General features: G+C 47.6%; 1 protein-coding gene across 1 annotated transcript in view; it reads right to left on the bottom strand.

Annotated features, from left to right (window-relative positions):
- Positions 1–265: 265 nt before the first annotated feature.
- The window catches only part of LOC135220186 (uncharacterized), a 72,065-nt gene continuing 57,330 nt past the window's right edge, over positions 266–15,000 (bottom strand). Inside the window, exon 3 of the mRNA XM_064257472.1 lies at positions 266–412. Within this exon, the coding sequence (XP_064113542.1) occupies positions 266–412 (147 nt within the window). The remainder of the gene's footprint in view (positions 413–15,000) is intronic.

Below are 15,000 nucleotides of genomic sequence, written 5' to 3' on the forward strand. Positions count from 1 at the left end.
CTTGAGAAAATGAACGGGAATGGTATTAACACAGATTCCGTGCAGCACTGGTTGAGGTAAAAATAAGGGGCTTCTAAATATTTCACTCTCAGACTGAAGAAGTGTTTCAACGCTAGCTTGTGCCTTGTAATGAAAGTGAAATGGACTGTCTTCTACTGCAGAACAGATGTTTCAAAGCTATATTTTGGAGCATAAACCCTATTCATATACTTTGAAATTCTTGAATAACATCATTTTTAAAAAACAGCCCCAGGATGGGTTATTGTTAGTGATTTGTAGCACAAAAGGCTATGCCATTCAGGAGAATAGGGTCCCATGTAATACAATTGTAATCAAAATCTTGTGGAGTCTGCTGACCACCTTCTATGCCTTCTAGACATGTAAATAGGTCTTTATCAATTTCTGAACAATCCTGGAAGATTAAAAAATAAATTACATAAAAACATATTAGCACACTTTGTGTTATTTTATTCAGTATTCAAGAACAAATGTTTTCAATAAGAATTAAAATCTGAAGTTTACTGACCAAATAGTACAACGATTGAAAGTACACCCTATACCTAATGTACTGCATTTGCATGTATGAATATGACAGAGTATCTGCAGATGATAATGAAAGTAGTTCATACTACAGCCAAAACCAAACAGTCAATGGACTATTATAATTTTTCTTAAGTTGATGAAGATGATATCTATTACAGAGCTTGATTACCATAAATCTATTATAGCACATGGAGTTTTGCTTCTGCAATCTATCAGCATGAAATTGCTGTCTATAGTGAGGCTCTATGAGACAATAAATCCAGTAATTGAATTAGAAAATAAAATAACCATGACATTTGTGAACATGTTATTGTTATAATACAATTAAGTTTGTTCATACTTACCTGGCAGATATATATATAGCTGTATTTTCTGAAGTCCGACAGAATTTCAAACTCGCGGCACACGCAGTGGGCGGCCAGGTGGTAGTACCCATTCCCGCCGCTGGGAGGCGGATATCAGGAACCATTCCCATTTTCTATTCATATTTTATCAGTGCCACTGTCTCCTGAGGGGAGGTGGGTGGGCACTTTAACTTATATATCTGCCAGGTAAGTATGAACAAACTTAATTGTATTATAACAATAACATTTTTTGTTCATGAAACTTACCTGACAGATATATATAGTATAGCTGAATCCCACCTTCGGATGGTGGAAGAGACAGAATAGGATTTTTTAGGAAACAAATAAATTAAGTAGATAATAAACATCTTGGTTCCTCACCTGTAAGCATAGTAGACTTCGTGATTACTGTCACCTAAGCCTGCTTCTGCTTAATCAGAGTTGCCAGCCAGGTGGAGACCTGTAGTGCTGGTGTGCTCTGGATGCTCTGTCACGAGGACGTACCCACAATGTGACTAGACCATCGTACCATACATATGAGGGCTATGAAGCAACTGAGCCACCACCTGACCAACTAAACAATGACCCTATGAAAGTTAACCTAAAGGATGGGAGAACTTCACACAAGATCTCACCAACAACCAAAAAACTCAAAAACATATTAAAAAACTAACCTAACTCCTAACTAAGGGATAGGGAAAGAGCTACCTCCAGCCCCCAAGACTGTGTCTGCAGAAATAAAGTAAGGTCCAAGAGAACTACAGTCCCCCTCGTATATCGTTCTCAAACTCTTAAGTAGTGTGAGGCGAATACAGAATTGCTCCTCCAAAAGGTGCCATCAAGGATGTCCTTGATTGACATGTTCTTTTGGAAGGCAAGAGAGGTAGCGACAGCTCTGACCTCATGAGCTTTCACTCGCAAGAGGCTCAAATCAGTCTTCTGGCAAGATGAATGAGCCTCTTTTATGACGTCCCCTCAGAAAGAAAGCCACAGCATTCTTCGATAATGGTAATTCAGGTCTCTTCACAGAGCACCAAAGATTACCTGAGGGACCTCGTACCTCCTTCGTCTTATGAACGTAGAACTTGAGAGCGCCCTGACAGGGCACAGGACTCTCTCTGGTTTCTTGGCCCACTAGGCTCGTCATAACCCTTTATCTCGAAGCTCTTGGGCCAAGGGTTAGACGGGTTCTCGTTTTTTGCCAAGAATGTGGGACTCAAAGAGCAGACAGCGTTGTCTCCTTTGAAGCCCACCTGGTTACTAAAAGCTTGGATTTCGCTAACTCTCTTCGCCGTCGCCAGAGCAGTTAGGAAAAGAGCCTTCTTTGTCAAGTTACGAAGAGACGCTGCGTGAGAGGCTCGAACGGACTTGACATCAAGAGTCTTAGAACCACATCTAAGTTCCATGAAGGCGGCCTCGCCTGAGGAAATCTTCGTGGTCTCGAACGATCTCAAGAGGTCATGAGATCTCTGTTGTCAGAGAGGTCTAGGCCTCTGTGCCGAAAAACTGCTGACACATACTCTTGTATCCCTTGATGGTGGGACTGCCAATTTCTGCACATTCCTTAAGAATAGCAGAAAATCAGCTATTTGGCTCACAGAGGTCGTGGAAGAGGAAACTCCCTCCTTTCTACACCCATGCCCTGAAGGAAGCCCACTTCGATTGTAAACAGCTCTTGACGAGGCCCTCCTTGCGTTGGCGATTGCTTTTGCAGCTGTTTTAGAAAAAACCTCTCGCTCTGGCCAACTTTTCGATAGTCTGAACACAGTCAGGACCAGAGCGGAGAGGTTTCGGTGATACCTTTTGAAGTGGGGCTGTTGAGTAGATCTTTCCTCCAGGGCAACGTCCTTGGGAAGTCTACAAGGAAGGACATGACCTCTGTGAACCATTCTCTCGCAGGCCACATCGGGGCGATCAGGGTCAACCTCGTCCCTTCTGAAGCCGCAAATTTCCTCATCACTTCCCCCATGATCTTGATGGTGGGAAGGCATGAAAGGTCCAAGCCTGTCCAACTCCAGAGCAGTGCATCTACAGCGATTGCTCCTGGATCCAGGACCAGGGAGCAATACAGAGGAAGCCTCTTCGTCCTCGACGTCGCAAAGAGGTCGACCAGAGGGACGTCACCACAGCTTCCATAGCTCCTGACAAACGTCTTGATGCAGGGTCCATTCTGTCAGCAGGATTTGGTCTTGTCGACTGAGAAGGTCCCGCTCTGACGTTTCTGGACCCCTGCGATAAATCTCGTCAGGATCTTGACTTTTCTCGCACTTGCCCACAGCAGAATCTCCCTCGCCAGGTAAAAACAGAGGCCGGGAGTGTGTGTTCCTCCCTGATTCTTTAAGTACACGAGGGCTGTGGTGTTGTCCGAGTTGACTTGGATAACTTTGCTTTGTCACCTTTTTTTTTCTTCGAAGAACTGCAGCGACAGGAAGACCGCTGCCAGTTTCTTTCACATTGATGTGCAGGCTACCTGTTTTCCCCTCTCCAGGAGCCTGACACTTCTTCCCCCTCCTAGTGTTGCCTCCCAAACCCGAAATGGAAGCGTCGGTAAAAACAACACTAGGTCGGGGCTCAGAAGATTTAGGGATAAGCCCTCAACTTCTGAGGATCGAGCCACCATCTTTAGATGGCTTTTCACCGAATCGGTGATCTTCAAGATCACATTCAGATCTCTTTGGCCTTCCATTCCTCTGCTAGGAAACAAACCTTTTCCAGCGAGGAAATGGTGCCCAGCAGACTCATCCATTCCCTCGCCGAGCAAGTCTCTTTCCCCAGGAAGGCTGAAACTTTCTCTAAGCCTTGCAGCTGACGTTCCTGGGACGGAAACACCCGAAAAGCCACTGAATCCATCTGAATCCCCAGATACACGATGATCCACTGTGTCGTGGTCAGATGCGACTTTTCGAGGTAGACTGAAAGTCCCAGGACTTCGCTAAGGCTAACGTGAACTGAAGGTCCTTCAGACACTTCTCCTCTGACGACGCTCTGACGAGCCAATCGTCGAGATAAGAGAGATACTCTTATCCCTGAAGAGTGCAACCACCTCGCTACATTCTTCATGATGACGGTAAAGACCATCGGAGCCGTGTTCAAGCCGAAACAAAGGTCTCTGAACTGCCAGACTTTGTTTCCCAAAACTGAATCTCAGATACTTTCTTGAAAGAGGGTGGATTGGAATGTGAAAGTATGCGTCCTGCAGGTCTAAGGACACCATCCAGTCGCCCAGTTCTCAAGGCTACTAGAACAGACTGAGGCGTCTCCCATTTTGAACTTGATCTTCTCTACGAAAAGATTGAGCCTGCTTACGTCTAGAACTGGGACGCCACCCGACGACTGCTTTCGGTACCAGGAAAAGTCTGTTGTAAAATCCTGGTGAGCCCCAGGTCTACGACCTGTTCCACCACTCTTTTCTCGATCATCCTGATCTAACGAATCGAAAAGAATTCGCCTTTTTCTCCCCGTGATATGACGGAGAAAGGTCTCTGGGAGTTGTGGATAGAGGAGGAGGATCCAAAAAGGGGATCTTGTACCCCTGTTCCACGATCTTGAGGGACCAAGGGGTCCGTATCTCTCTCTCTCCATGTTCCCGCAAAAAACTTCAGTCTGGCTCCGACTGGTGTCTGAAGGACATGATCTTCATTTTGGTAGCTTTAGGCTTGAAGGAAGCTCTCCTCTTGAAAGCCCTCTCCCTCGAGGAGCTGCTCTCGAGAGGAGCTCCACGAAAGGGTTTAAACCTTCTTAGGAGGTCACACAAAGGAAGATGTAGAAGGAACTGCTGGAACGTCTCGAGGACTGCGCTAAGAGGTCCTGAGTAGCTTTCTCTTGCAAGCTACTTGCCAGGGTCCTTTACCATAGTCTGGGGGGAAGAGATGGTTCGAAAGAGGAGAAAAGAGAAGCTCCGCTTTCTGAGCGGGCGTAACCGATCTAGCAGTGAAATTGCATAGAAGTGCTCTCTTCTTAAGGAACGCCATCCGAATGCGCGAAACTAACTCTTACGAACCATCCCTGACGGCATTGTCCATGCAAGATACGCTGGACAGCTCCCCAAGAAACTGAGCGAGTCCGGGCTCCTAGATTGCAAATCCAGGACTCCAAGCACCAGTCCAAGAAGTTGAAAACTTCGAGAGTCCGTAGAAGTCCTTTCAAGTGATGGTCCGTTTCAGTAGGTGTCCAAGAAAACCTTGGCTGTAGACAAAAGGGACCTCCTCTGAGCATCGACTAGGCTAGAGAAATCCCCTTGGGCTGACGAAGGGATCCTCAACACCCACATCTCCTTTGGTCTCGTACCAAACGCCGCTTGCACTGAGTCCTTGAGGGAGGAAGAGCGAAAGTGACTTGCCCTGATCCTTCCCTTCGATCCATCCAATCCTGTAGTTTCTTTGAAGGCCCTCTTGGTGGACAGAGAAGTCTTCATCTCCACAAACTTAGGGGTCTTACAAGACTTTGATGCGAAAACTGCGAGGGTGGAGACCTAGGAGCTGCAGGCTGAAAACTTGTTTCCGAAAGACGAACGTAACAGCCGCACAAGTACTTTGTAATCCGAGACGGACGAAACAGAAGGTTGCTCCTCTTCATCGAGTCCGCCGGACTACTCAACTCTCCTTCTTCCCTAAAAGGAATCGGAGACCGCCCATCCGGAGAGGGCATATGCCCAGCGGGTCTGGTCTTAATCAGAGATCTCCGCTGCTTGGAAGCAGAAGCTTCTTCAATGAGACCGACCTTCCGTCGGTCCCTACTGCCTCGAAGGAAGCAGAGCGTCTTGACAGCGCTGAGCGTCCTGAGAGACGACCGAGAACTGCCTTACTACAATCTGCTGAAGCGTCCTTACGCTTCTTACAAGAGCGACGGCCAGGTTTTAGATGTCAAAGCATCTTTTCTGAGCGCTTATGAAATCCTTATCGTAAGGAAAGCGTCCCTCCGAGCGTCCAACACGAGCGTCCCTGCTGAACGTCCCCATCCTGCTTGGCGTCCTCCGAAGCGTTCCTGAAAAGCGTCCTGCCGAGCGTCCTGCTGACGCGTCCTCCCGAGCGGTCTCGTCGAGCAGCCTGCCCAGGACGTCGAGAGGGAAAGAAAGCGTCCTGACGACAAGCTTTCCTACTAGGAGAACGAGATCGGCGATGAACCGAAGGAGATGCATTAGGAGAAAGAGACGAACGCGGAGAAGGAGAAGGAGACTGCTTCGTCCTCTTGACAGGCAGCCTGACGTCCTTCCTCCGTTTAGGCTCGACTGCTGCTCTGGGCGAGCTTTCTGAGCCATCACAGTAGACAACTGGTCCTGAAGGGACAAATGGATGTTCTTCGTGGGTGAAGAAACAACAGAAGGAAGCAGGACTGAGCCTGCGAGAAGACGAGGGGCTTTTGAGGGGCGACGGGGACTCCTTCTTCTCACAGGTACAGCTAACCTGCTTCTCCAACAGCGACTGTAGCGCTTCTCAGCGTCATCACCGGATGACGTCCTACCTCTCTTCTGAGGCGGAAAGGCGTCAATACGAATCCGGAGAGGAGCGTAACGAAACTGGAGAGAGGACATGAAGCGTCCTCACTACGAAAAGTCCTTTTCAATGGCGCGAGTCTCTCCGAGTGCTCCACCCCTTGCGCGGGGGAGGGCGCCTCGGAGGACGAAAAAACAGTCCTTCAGGATGCAAGCCTGAGCACGCTCATTGCAGCCTGGGAACTTGGCATTGGCAACAGGGCCTGCAACCGAACCGGGACGCCAGATCAGTGGGGAGCCCCCGTAACCCCCATTGCGGCTTTCGACATATCCACTCCCTGAGTTCTGGGAGTCCGATAGCGGTCTAGGCCTAGAGGCATTATGGGGCCGATATGACGCCCCCTCCACAACACTAGGGGCACGATCACACACTTTCACTGAGCCGGTTTCTAAGGCTAACACTTTAGATTCTAGAGTGCGTAAAGACTCTAAAATCAGAGAAAGGGCATTACCTTCTCCAGACACAGAATCAGGGCCTGAAGGCAACATCACAGGTTTAGGTGAAACAAATTCTAACTGGGGTTAATGCAGGTGTTAAATTTTACTTTCCTTACCTTTAGAGGAACCGCTCTTGGAGGAAGACCTCCTGATCCTATCGCGTTCCAATTTACGCCGATAGGAATCATACACCTTCCATCCATCATCGGTCAAACCTTCACATTCATTGCACCGATCATCCAACAAACATAACATGCCCCCTACACCCCATACATACTGTGTGGGGATCTACCGATGATTTAGGTAGCCTCACCTTACAATCATCCTTCACACACACTCTGAAACTCACTGAACTTGATCCAGACATCACGTTTACAGAAAAGCCAATCCAAAATAAAAAAACAGTCCACTATTCCAACAATCCAGAATCAATACCAAAACGACAATCCAGATACTTAAATGACGAGTAAATCAAAAAATCCTAGGCGGAGGTACTGCAAACAGTTGTTTTACAGCAACGGCGACAGAAAAAATATGAATAGAAAATGGGAATGGTTCCTGATATCCGCCTCCCAGCGGCGGGAATGGTTACTACCACCTGGCCGCCCACTGCGTGTGCCGCGAGTTTGAAATTCTGTCGGACTTCAGAAAATACAGCTACAGTGGTCCCCCCCCCCCCCCCCTCCCCCCGTATTAGCGGGGGATGCGTACCAGACCCCGCCTGAATAGTTAGAATCCACGAATGTTTGGAACCCCTATGAAAAAACAAATGCTAAAAACAGCCTATTTTGTTAGTTAAAACTCAAGAAAAACCCACTAAAAATTTTCATACTTGGTTTTTTTTTTTTTTTTAATAGTTTTATCACAAAAAGTGCATTTTGATGATGAAATTCATCAAAAAAACCAGGAATTTGTGGATATTTATCATAGAAAAATACCGCGAATGCCGCGAATTTTCCGCGAATAATGCGGAGGGAAACGTTCCCCAGAGAATCCGCGAATGTGTGAGTCCGCGAATCTGGAGAACGCGAATACGGGGGGTCCACTGTATATATATTCTGTCAGGTAAGTTTCATGAACAAATGTCAAATATATGACAGTACAGGCAGTCCCTGGTTTATCAGTGGACTCGGTTTATCGGTGATCCAGTGCTTGTCTAGCACCATAAATCAGCAATTTACGGTGATATAACAGGTCGAGCTCCAGTTATGGCGTCATAAGGCGCCTTATGACGCATAAGGATGCTTAAGGCATGCCATAATGGGTGTTTATGGCATGCCATAAAAGTGCTTTTGGTGCACCATAATAGTGCTTATGGCCCCGATAACGGTTATTAGCACCATGGGCGCCATTAATCGCAGAGTTTTGGTTAATAGCAGTTTTTTGCTTATCAGCACACCCTTGGGAACGGAACCCCTGCCTGATAAAATGAGGACTGCCTGTATACTTCTAAGTGTATTACATCATAAAGGAGGTAGTACTTTTCTTGATCACAAAAACCAACAAGTATCAGGCATGAAACAGCCCCGTTACAAACATGATCATTTCAAATTAGTGCTTCGACAGTTATTACTGTAGTGTTAATCATCCCCAAGAACAAAGCACAGTTAACATACTTCAGTTTTTTTTTTTTTTTTTTGTTTCCTTTTTCCCACCTAATCTGCCCTTTTTTTAATGGAATACATTACAATACAGATTCTGTAAAACCTATGGAGTCAGGAAAAGATACTTTTGAGGTTACCCATTGTTTTAGAAAAAGCATTCCTATGGTATTTTCACCTGAATTCAGATTATATCTTCTTTATTTTTTAAAATTTATCTAGATTGAAACTGACATCAGGTAATAATGTTTTTCTTTTTTGTTTTTTTTGCAGTGTTTATGTCAGTGCAAGTTGCATAATTACAGACCATCTCCATTTTCTAGCTTTTTAACTAAGATTGGTGTGAAACCATTCCTGAAATATTTTATATACCTTGGATTCCTGATAGATAGTATGTATATTCCCAAGAAACAATTCATACCAGTATTACTTGTTATTTTCAATCTAACAAACATTAGATGCATGCAAGACAACACTGACAATGGATTTGAGGTTCAAATTGGTTCAAGGCTGACTCCAGTTTTTCCTCTGATTTTGGAAATTGGAAAGGATATACATATTCGTATTTACACTCTATATAGTATATCTGGGCTCAGTTCGTGTCGCTTCGTGAAATAATCCCTTAAGTTCATTATTTCTAGGTAAATAATACTAACATTACCAGAGAAAAAAAATGAAAATAGGGGGATAAGTCAGAATAACTGACCTCTCTCACCCCACCTAAAATGAAAAAAGAGGTGTTTCCCCCCCCCCCGGTATGTAGCTGGGGCGAGTGAGACCACTACCACGAACCTCTTGCCATTTTAGAATTCTCCTACATTACGAAATCCCCCTCCTAGAAGAGCTGATACACGGCCGGCGCCGTCAACTACTACTACTCTACCACAACGCCGACCGCAGCGCTCCTGGTGGACATCCTTTACGTTAGCGAACTTCTGAATGCACGTGCTACTCTTTGCTCTGTGTCTTTTTTTTTTTTGTGTGCTTTCGTGGATTTACTTTCTACCATGGAACTAGCAGGTATCACCGCAGCTAAGTTAAGTACCCCGTAAGGTTTTTTTTTACACTAGTTTTTTGTCAGCCAGGAACTGTTTTTACCGTTTTTTAGGTCCGATAAATAGTCTCCTGGTCTGGCGCATGGCTCGCCTTGCCGCCGGCTAGCCTGCTTCGGTTAGCTACTTCGGTCTCCCATACCGTGGTATTCTATTCCGTGTGTATTTACTCTTATATGAGTTTTATTTATCACGTGGTACAGAAGTTCCCACTATTCTATTGCTTTTTTACATCGTACTATTCGGAAATCCCGTTGCTGTGACTTAGATTAGTGTTCATGCATGCATGTCCCTTTGTCTAGGTGTTTAGGCGTATGGGTTGATTATGAATACACTGCTATGTTATTCTTTAGTCCAGCCAACCTACAAAGTCGCCCACCTTTCCACGTCGGCAGAGGCCAGCTCTTGAGCAGTTAGCATGTTTTCTTTCGGGGAAACTAGCCTACTTCTCCTGGACGTCCTTCTTTCTCTGCCACTAGTGATTTCCTTCCTCTTTCTTTACGATGTATTTATTTGTGGATTGCATGTTAGGGCAATCAGTTTGGCCTAGGCTAGTTTTGTTGCATTATCGCCTTGTGGTCCACTCGTGCTCGCGTGGTCAGCTCGACCTAGGCTATGTTTTGTTGCATTATCGCCTCGTGGTCCACCTGCGCTCGCGTCGAGCCACTGATCGCCCTAGTCCCTGTTCCCCCCATTCCTCCCACGTGGAGGGGAGGGTTAGTTCTCGCCCGCTCACGGTCGCCATGGCGACCATCCGGGCCCCCTACCCCTCTTCCTCCCTACCAGGGAGATTACGGGAGTTTTGGACTTAAGGGGGGTCCTATCGGACCAGTCTCGTTTTCTTTTGAGCTTCGGGGGAGTTCCGTGTGTTGTTGGGTTGGCCACCCCACCTGTTCGCATCGGTCCTTCTCCGGCGTTCGGTTTTGCTCTCCGGTTCCCCTAACCTTCCTTTTTATGTAATTGTATAGCTGTTTCTGCCAGCTATTTTAAGGAAGGGGGGAATTCAGTTGGTCCTACATGCTTTCCCATATCTGTAACAGTAGTCCCTTTCGTTTTCTGATGGAACGACCGCTTGTTATCCGATCATTCCGGCGGTTGACGTAGGGGTTCTACAGCGGAGCTATACGCTCCAGGTTTATTTATTTTACCTTGTCTAGTCTTACTTTATTCGGGTAATCCTCTCTCGTTCTCCGGTGTGGCGTACTCCTCCTGAAACCCCGGTGTACTATAGGTATATGATAGGTATCTGGTTTATCAGAAAATATTCACTCCGGTGTATACCGGAGTTTTTTCTACCAGCTTACCGAGTCTCATGGACTCTCCCACACAGGGTACAGGAGAGGATTATGCCCAAACTTTATGCTACTCCGGCATGCAGCGGAGCTTCATATCTGAGTAGTCCTGCTAGTGTATTACGGTGATACTTATGTATCTATTCACTTACAGGCTACCAACTGCCAGGAGGCTGGCTGTAACGCCTTCCTCCAGGACCCCTGCAGGCACGAAGTCTGCAGAACCCATGCTCCCTGCGCGGTCCGCCACAAGGACCTAATTGTGTGGCACCATGAAGCCTGCTCCATCTGCTACGAGCTGGTGGAACAGTTTTCGGACGGAGTAAGTATATACCGGCGTAGGTATAGCTCTTCTGGTATATACTATCACATAAGTCTGTGTAATACTGCTCTATGATTTACTGATCAGTCTTAATTGTTACGGTATATCCTTGGGGCTTCGATGTAAAGATTACAATGACCCTTTGTTTCAGGCTGCCGCCGTAAGGACGCCGCGTCGGCCACCCTGAAAGCCCGGGTAGGTGGCTTCGGCAAGAACGCGCCAAAGGGACAGCCACACATCCTGACAAGAGTATGGCTGTCAGATCTTCCAGGCGGTAAGTCGACCCCGCCGCGGCAGCTCTGGTGATTCACTCGCATACAACTCCAGGTGGAGCAGGCCCTGATGGAAGGCGGAGCCCCAGGACATTGCTGCAGACGTCGCCCACGTTGGACCTAAACATTGAGCCAATGACGGTAGGTGGAGGTGAGTTGTTGGTTGAGGTGGGGCTTGTTGGGCGCCCAAGGACTTCCCTTGGACGCTTCTGGATCTTCTTCTCCTATTCCTTCCTCTTCATCTTTCCAAGGCTTTACGGAATCAGAGATTCCGGCTAAGACACCTGCTGCCTCAGTCATCCCCAAGGTGAAGGGACAGAGAGAGCAGAAGACCCTGGAGAAGACGTTGTCTAAGAAGACTTCATCCTTTTCCTCCTCTCGTAAGTCTCCGGCTCACCATCCCGGAGCAGAGAAAGCGAAGACTTCCTCTTCCTCATCTTCGCATCATTCTAAAGGGTCTAGAGGTAAGTCCTCTAAGGAGAAGGTCCTCGCTCCCGCCGAGCCAGTACCTTTCCTTCTTCTACCGGAGCTCCTCCGGTGACCCCTGTTGAGGCGTTTCTCTGGTCCCTTCGACCCTGTCTCCTTCACAGCAGGGTTATGCAACAGGTGGGGAATATGGGGCACAATGATGAACACCAAGGTTTGATCAAGTGCTTGCCCAAATCTCCACCTCGTTTGCGCAGTCCGGTCAGTCGATTCAGAACATCGCGGATCGGCTGAACGGACCAGGAGAACAGACTGGCAGGTTTGAGTCAAGCTCCTCCAGGCGCCGGAGTTACTCCGATGCCTGACTATAACTCCCTTCCCGCTTTTCACCATGAGCAATCCTGGAGGGTGGCCAGCTTTTGGCTCCCTTCAAGGATGGAATGATCTCCATCCCGGACCTGCGGAACTTGTCGTATTGAAGACTTTGAGTTCCATCCCGCCGGCCTGCAACCACCTTTCATGGGATATGCTAGGTTGACGGAGGCAGCTCTTTCAATAGGGAAGACAAGATCCTAAAGAGACTGTCATCTACAGTCGCGAGCAGGCTCCGAGGGAATGGGTAAGATGCCTGGAGGACTGGGATTGCACTAATACCAGGCTCCAGGCATTCAAGAGCCCCTTCACAATCTTTGCTACGGAGGATGAGGCACCACTCCCCTTCACAACAAAGATTGCGGAGGTGACCATACAGGCCACCATGAAGGATGAGCCTCTCCCTCAGCTCAGGGTTCGGATCCAACGTCCCCACTTTTCCCAGCCTTTGGGGGACCTTTGGGCAGACCTTCCGGCAACCTTCACTGTAGGGAAAAACTTAAACCGGACTGTGCTATTGATCAGTTCGGGAGAGGCTCCCTAGGCTGCCGGATAAACCTAATCCAAGCCGAATTTGAGGCAAGGACTAGGTTAGGGAGGACGCTGAATGCGTTAGTGATGACAGAGGTTGCGTGCCGCCATAACTTATGGTTCGGAGCCTCTGTTTAAACTACTAGCAAAGGCGCAAACACAGACCGTGCAGTCGAACCTCTACGAGTTTGTGGTATCAAGGCGAAACTGCAGGGAAACATGTCCTACAGGAAGCTACAATTCGGCACGAACCGAATAAGTGCTGGTCTCAAATATCTGGGGAGCTGACCCTCTTCCCAGAAGCCGCTGTAACGAGGTACAGCATGAGGCGACTAGGCTCAACCAGAGCCTTTAGAGTTCGTGGGGTCTTTTGACTAAAAAGGAAGACAGAAACTACCCCTTCTAAAAAGCTAAAGAAGGCTAAGAAGTTCTCGCCCTTCCAGCCTCAGCAACAGCAACATTTTTGTTCAGGCAGTCCCGGTACCACAATCTGTGCAACCGACGACTGCCAAGGGTCAAAAATCAGCCCCATCCTCCTGTTGACTCACCCCAAAGCCATCCCTCGACCTCCTACGCTGTTTCCCCCCAGCTTTCAACCCTGTGTTTGAAAGTCAAGCATTCCAGGCCATCAACAGGTTTGCAAGGGGAAGCAGAGCTAGGGGTGCATTTTGCCAAAGGGGTGGCGGAAGGGCAACCAACAGGGGGAAACACTCCGTGGAGGACGTGCAGCACGTCATGCACAACAACAGTGAGAACCCTCAGGTAGGAGGGAGGCTGTTCTCTTCCGTCACAGGTGGGGATTCAGCAATTGTGGCACAGAGCATTGTGTCCAAGGGCTGGGATGGAGTTGGATACAGGTCCTCCTCCATCCAAAACATTTCCTTCAACCACCAACAGAGGAATTGACAGAGTATGCACAAGAACTCCTTCAGAGAAAGGAGTAGTGTCAAGAGTCAAACATTTCAAGTTTCAAGGACACTTGATCAGCGTGCCAAAGAAAGGCTCAACAAACGAAGAATAATCTTAGACTTGTCCCGTCTAAACTTATTCATGATTCGCTGCAACAAGTTCAAAATGCTGATATCTCGCAGGTGCGGACCTTACTTCCCCAGTGGGGCCGTCACCACCTCTATCGATCTTACAGACATATACTATCATAATCCCAGTCGCGAGACACTTCCGCCCATGCCTAGGCTTCAAGTTGGGAGACCAGGCATTCTCTTTCAAAGTGATGCCTTTTAGGGCTGAACGTAGCCCCCAGGGTGTCTTCATGAAAATAGCGGAAACAGTAGTCCAACAGCTGAGATCACAAAGGATAATGGTAGTTAGCATACCTCGACGATTAGCTCATTTGGCAGCAAAACCGTCGAGGAATGCCTCAAAGCCACAAGCAAAGTAATTCAATTCCTAGAACATCTAGGCTTCCAAATAAACAAGACCAAGTCCTGGCTTAGCGCCGAGTCGCCGTTTTCAGTGGCTCGGCATTCCAGTGGGACCTAAACTCCCACACTCTGTCAATTCCGGTGGTCAAAGGAAAAGAAATAGCCAAGTCCAATAAGGCAATTCCTCAAAATGCAAACAAACGTCAAGGAGAAACCAGGAAAGGATCCTAGTTTCCCTCCAATTTGCATCAGTGATAGACGTTCTGTTAAAAGCAAAACTGAAGGATATAAATCGAGTTGGCGCTCAAGAGCAAATGTCAAATCTCGAGACAAGTTGTCAGTTATCCGCCGATTCTTCGCAAACGTCTCTGCCCCTGGGCTGAGACCAAGAACCTGTCCAAATCAGTTCCTCTCCAGTTCCCTCCTCCGGCGTTGGTTATCCATACGGACGCCTCTCTAATGTATGGGGAGGTTATTCTCAGTTCAAGAAGGTTCAAGGAACTTGGTCACCTCAGTTCCGCCAGCTTCACATAAATGTATTGGAAACAATGGCATTGTTCCTCACTCTGAAGAGCCTTCTACCAGCCAAGAATTCCCACATAAAGCTGTTTTGGACAGCGCAGTAGTAGTACACTGCATCAACAGGGGAGGATCCAAATCAAAACATGTGAACCATGTCATGATAGCCATCTTTTCTCTAGCAACCAAGTACAAATGACATCTATCCTCCACCACCTAGCGGGAGTAGGAACGTGGATAGCAGACGCTCTGTCTCGGTCAGTTCCTCTAGAATCGGAGTGGTCCCTGGACAAGCGCTCATTCCAGTGGATATGCCAGATGGTCCCAGGTCTCCAAGTAGATCTTTTCGCATCCCAAGCGAACCACAAGCTCCCTTGCTATATGGCCCCCAACCTGGACCCTCTGGCTTATGCCA

The sequence above is a fragment of the Macrobrachium nipponense genome, chromosome 1 (genome assembly GCF_015104395.2).
Source record: "Macrobrachium nipponense isolate FS-2020 chromosome 1, ASM1510439v2, whole genome shotgun sequence".
Classification (NCBI taxonomy): Eukaryota; Metazoa; Arthropoda; class Malacostraca; order Decapoda; family Palaemonidae; genus Macrobrachium; species Macrobrachium nipponense.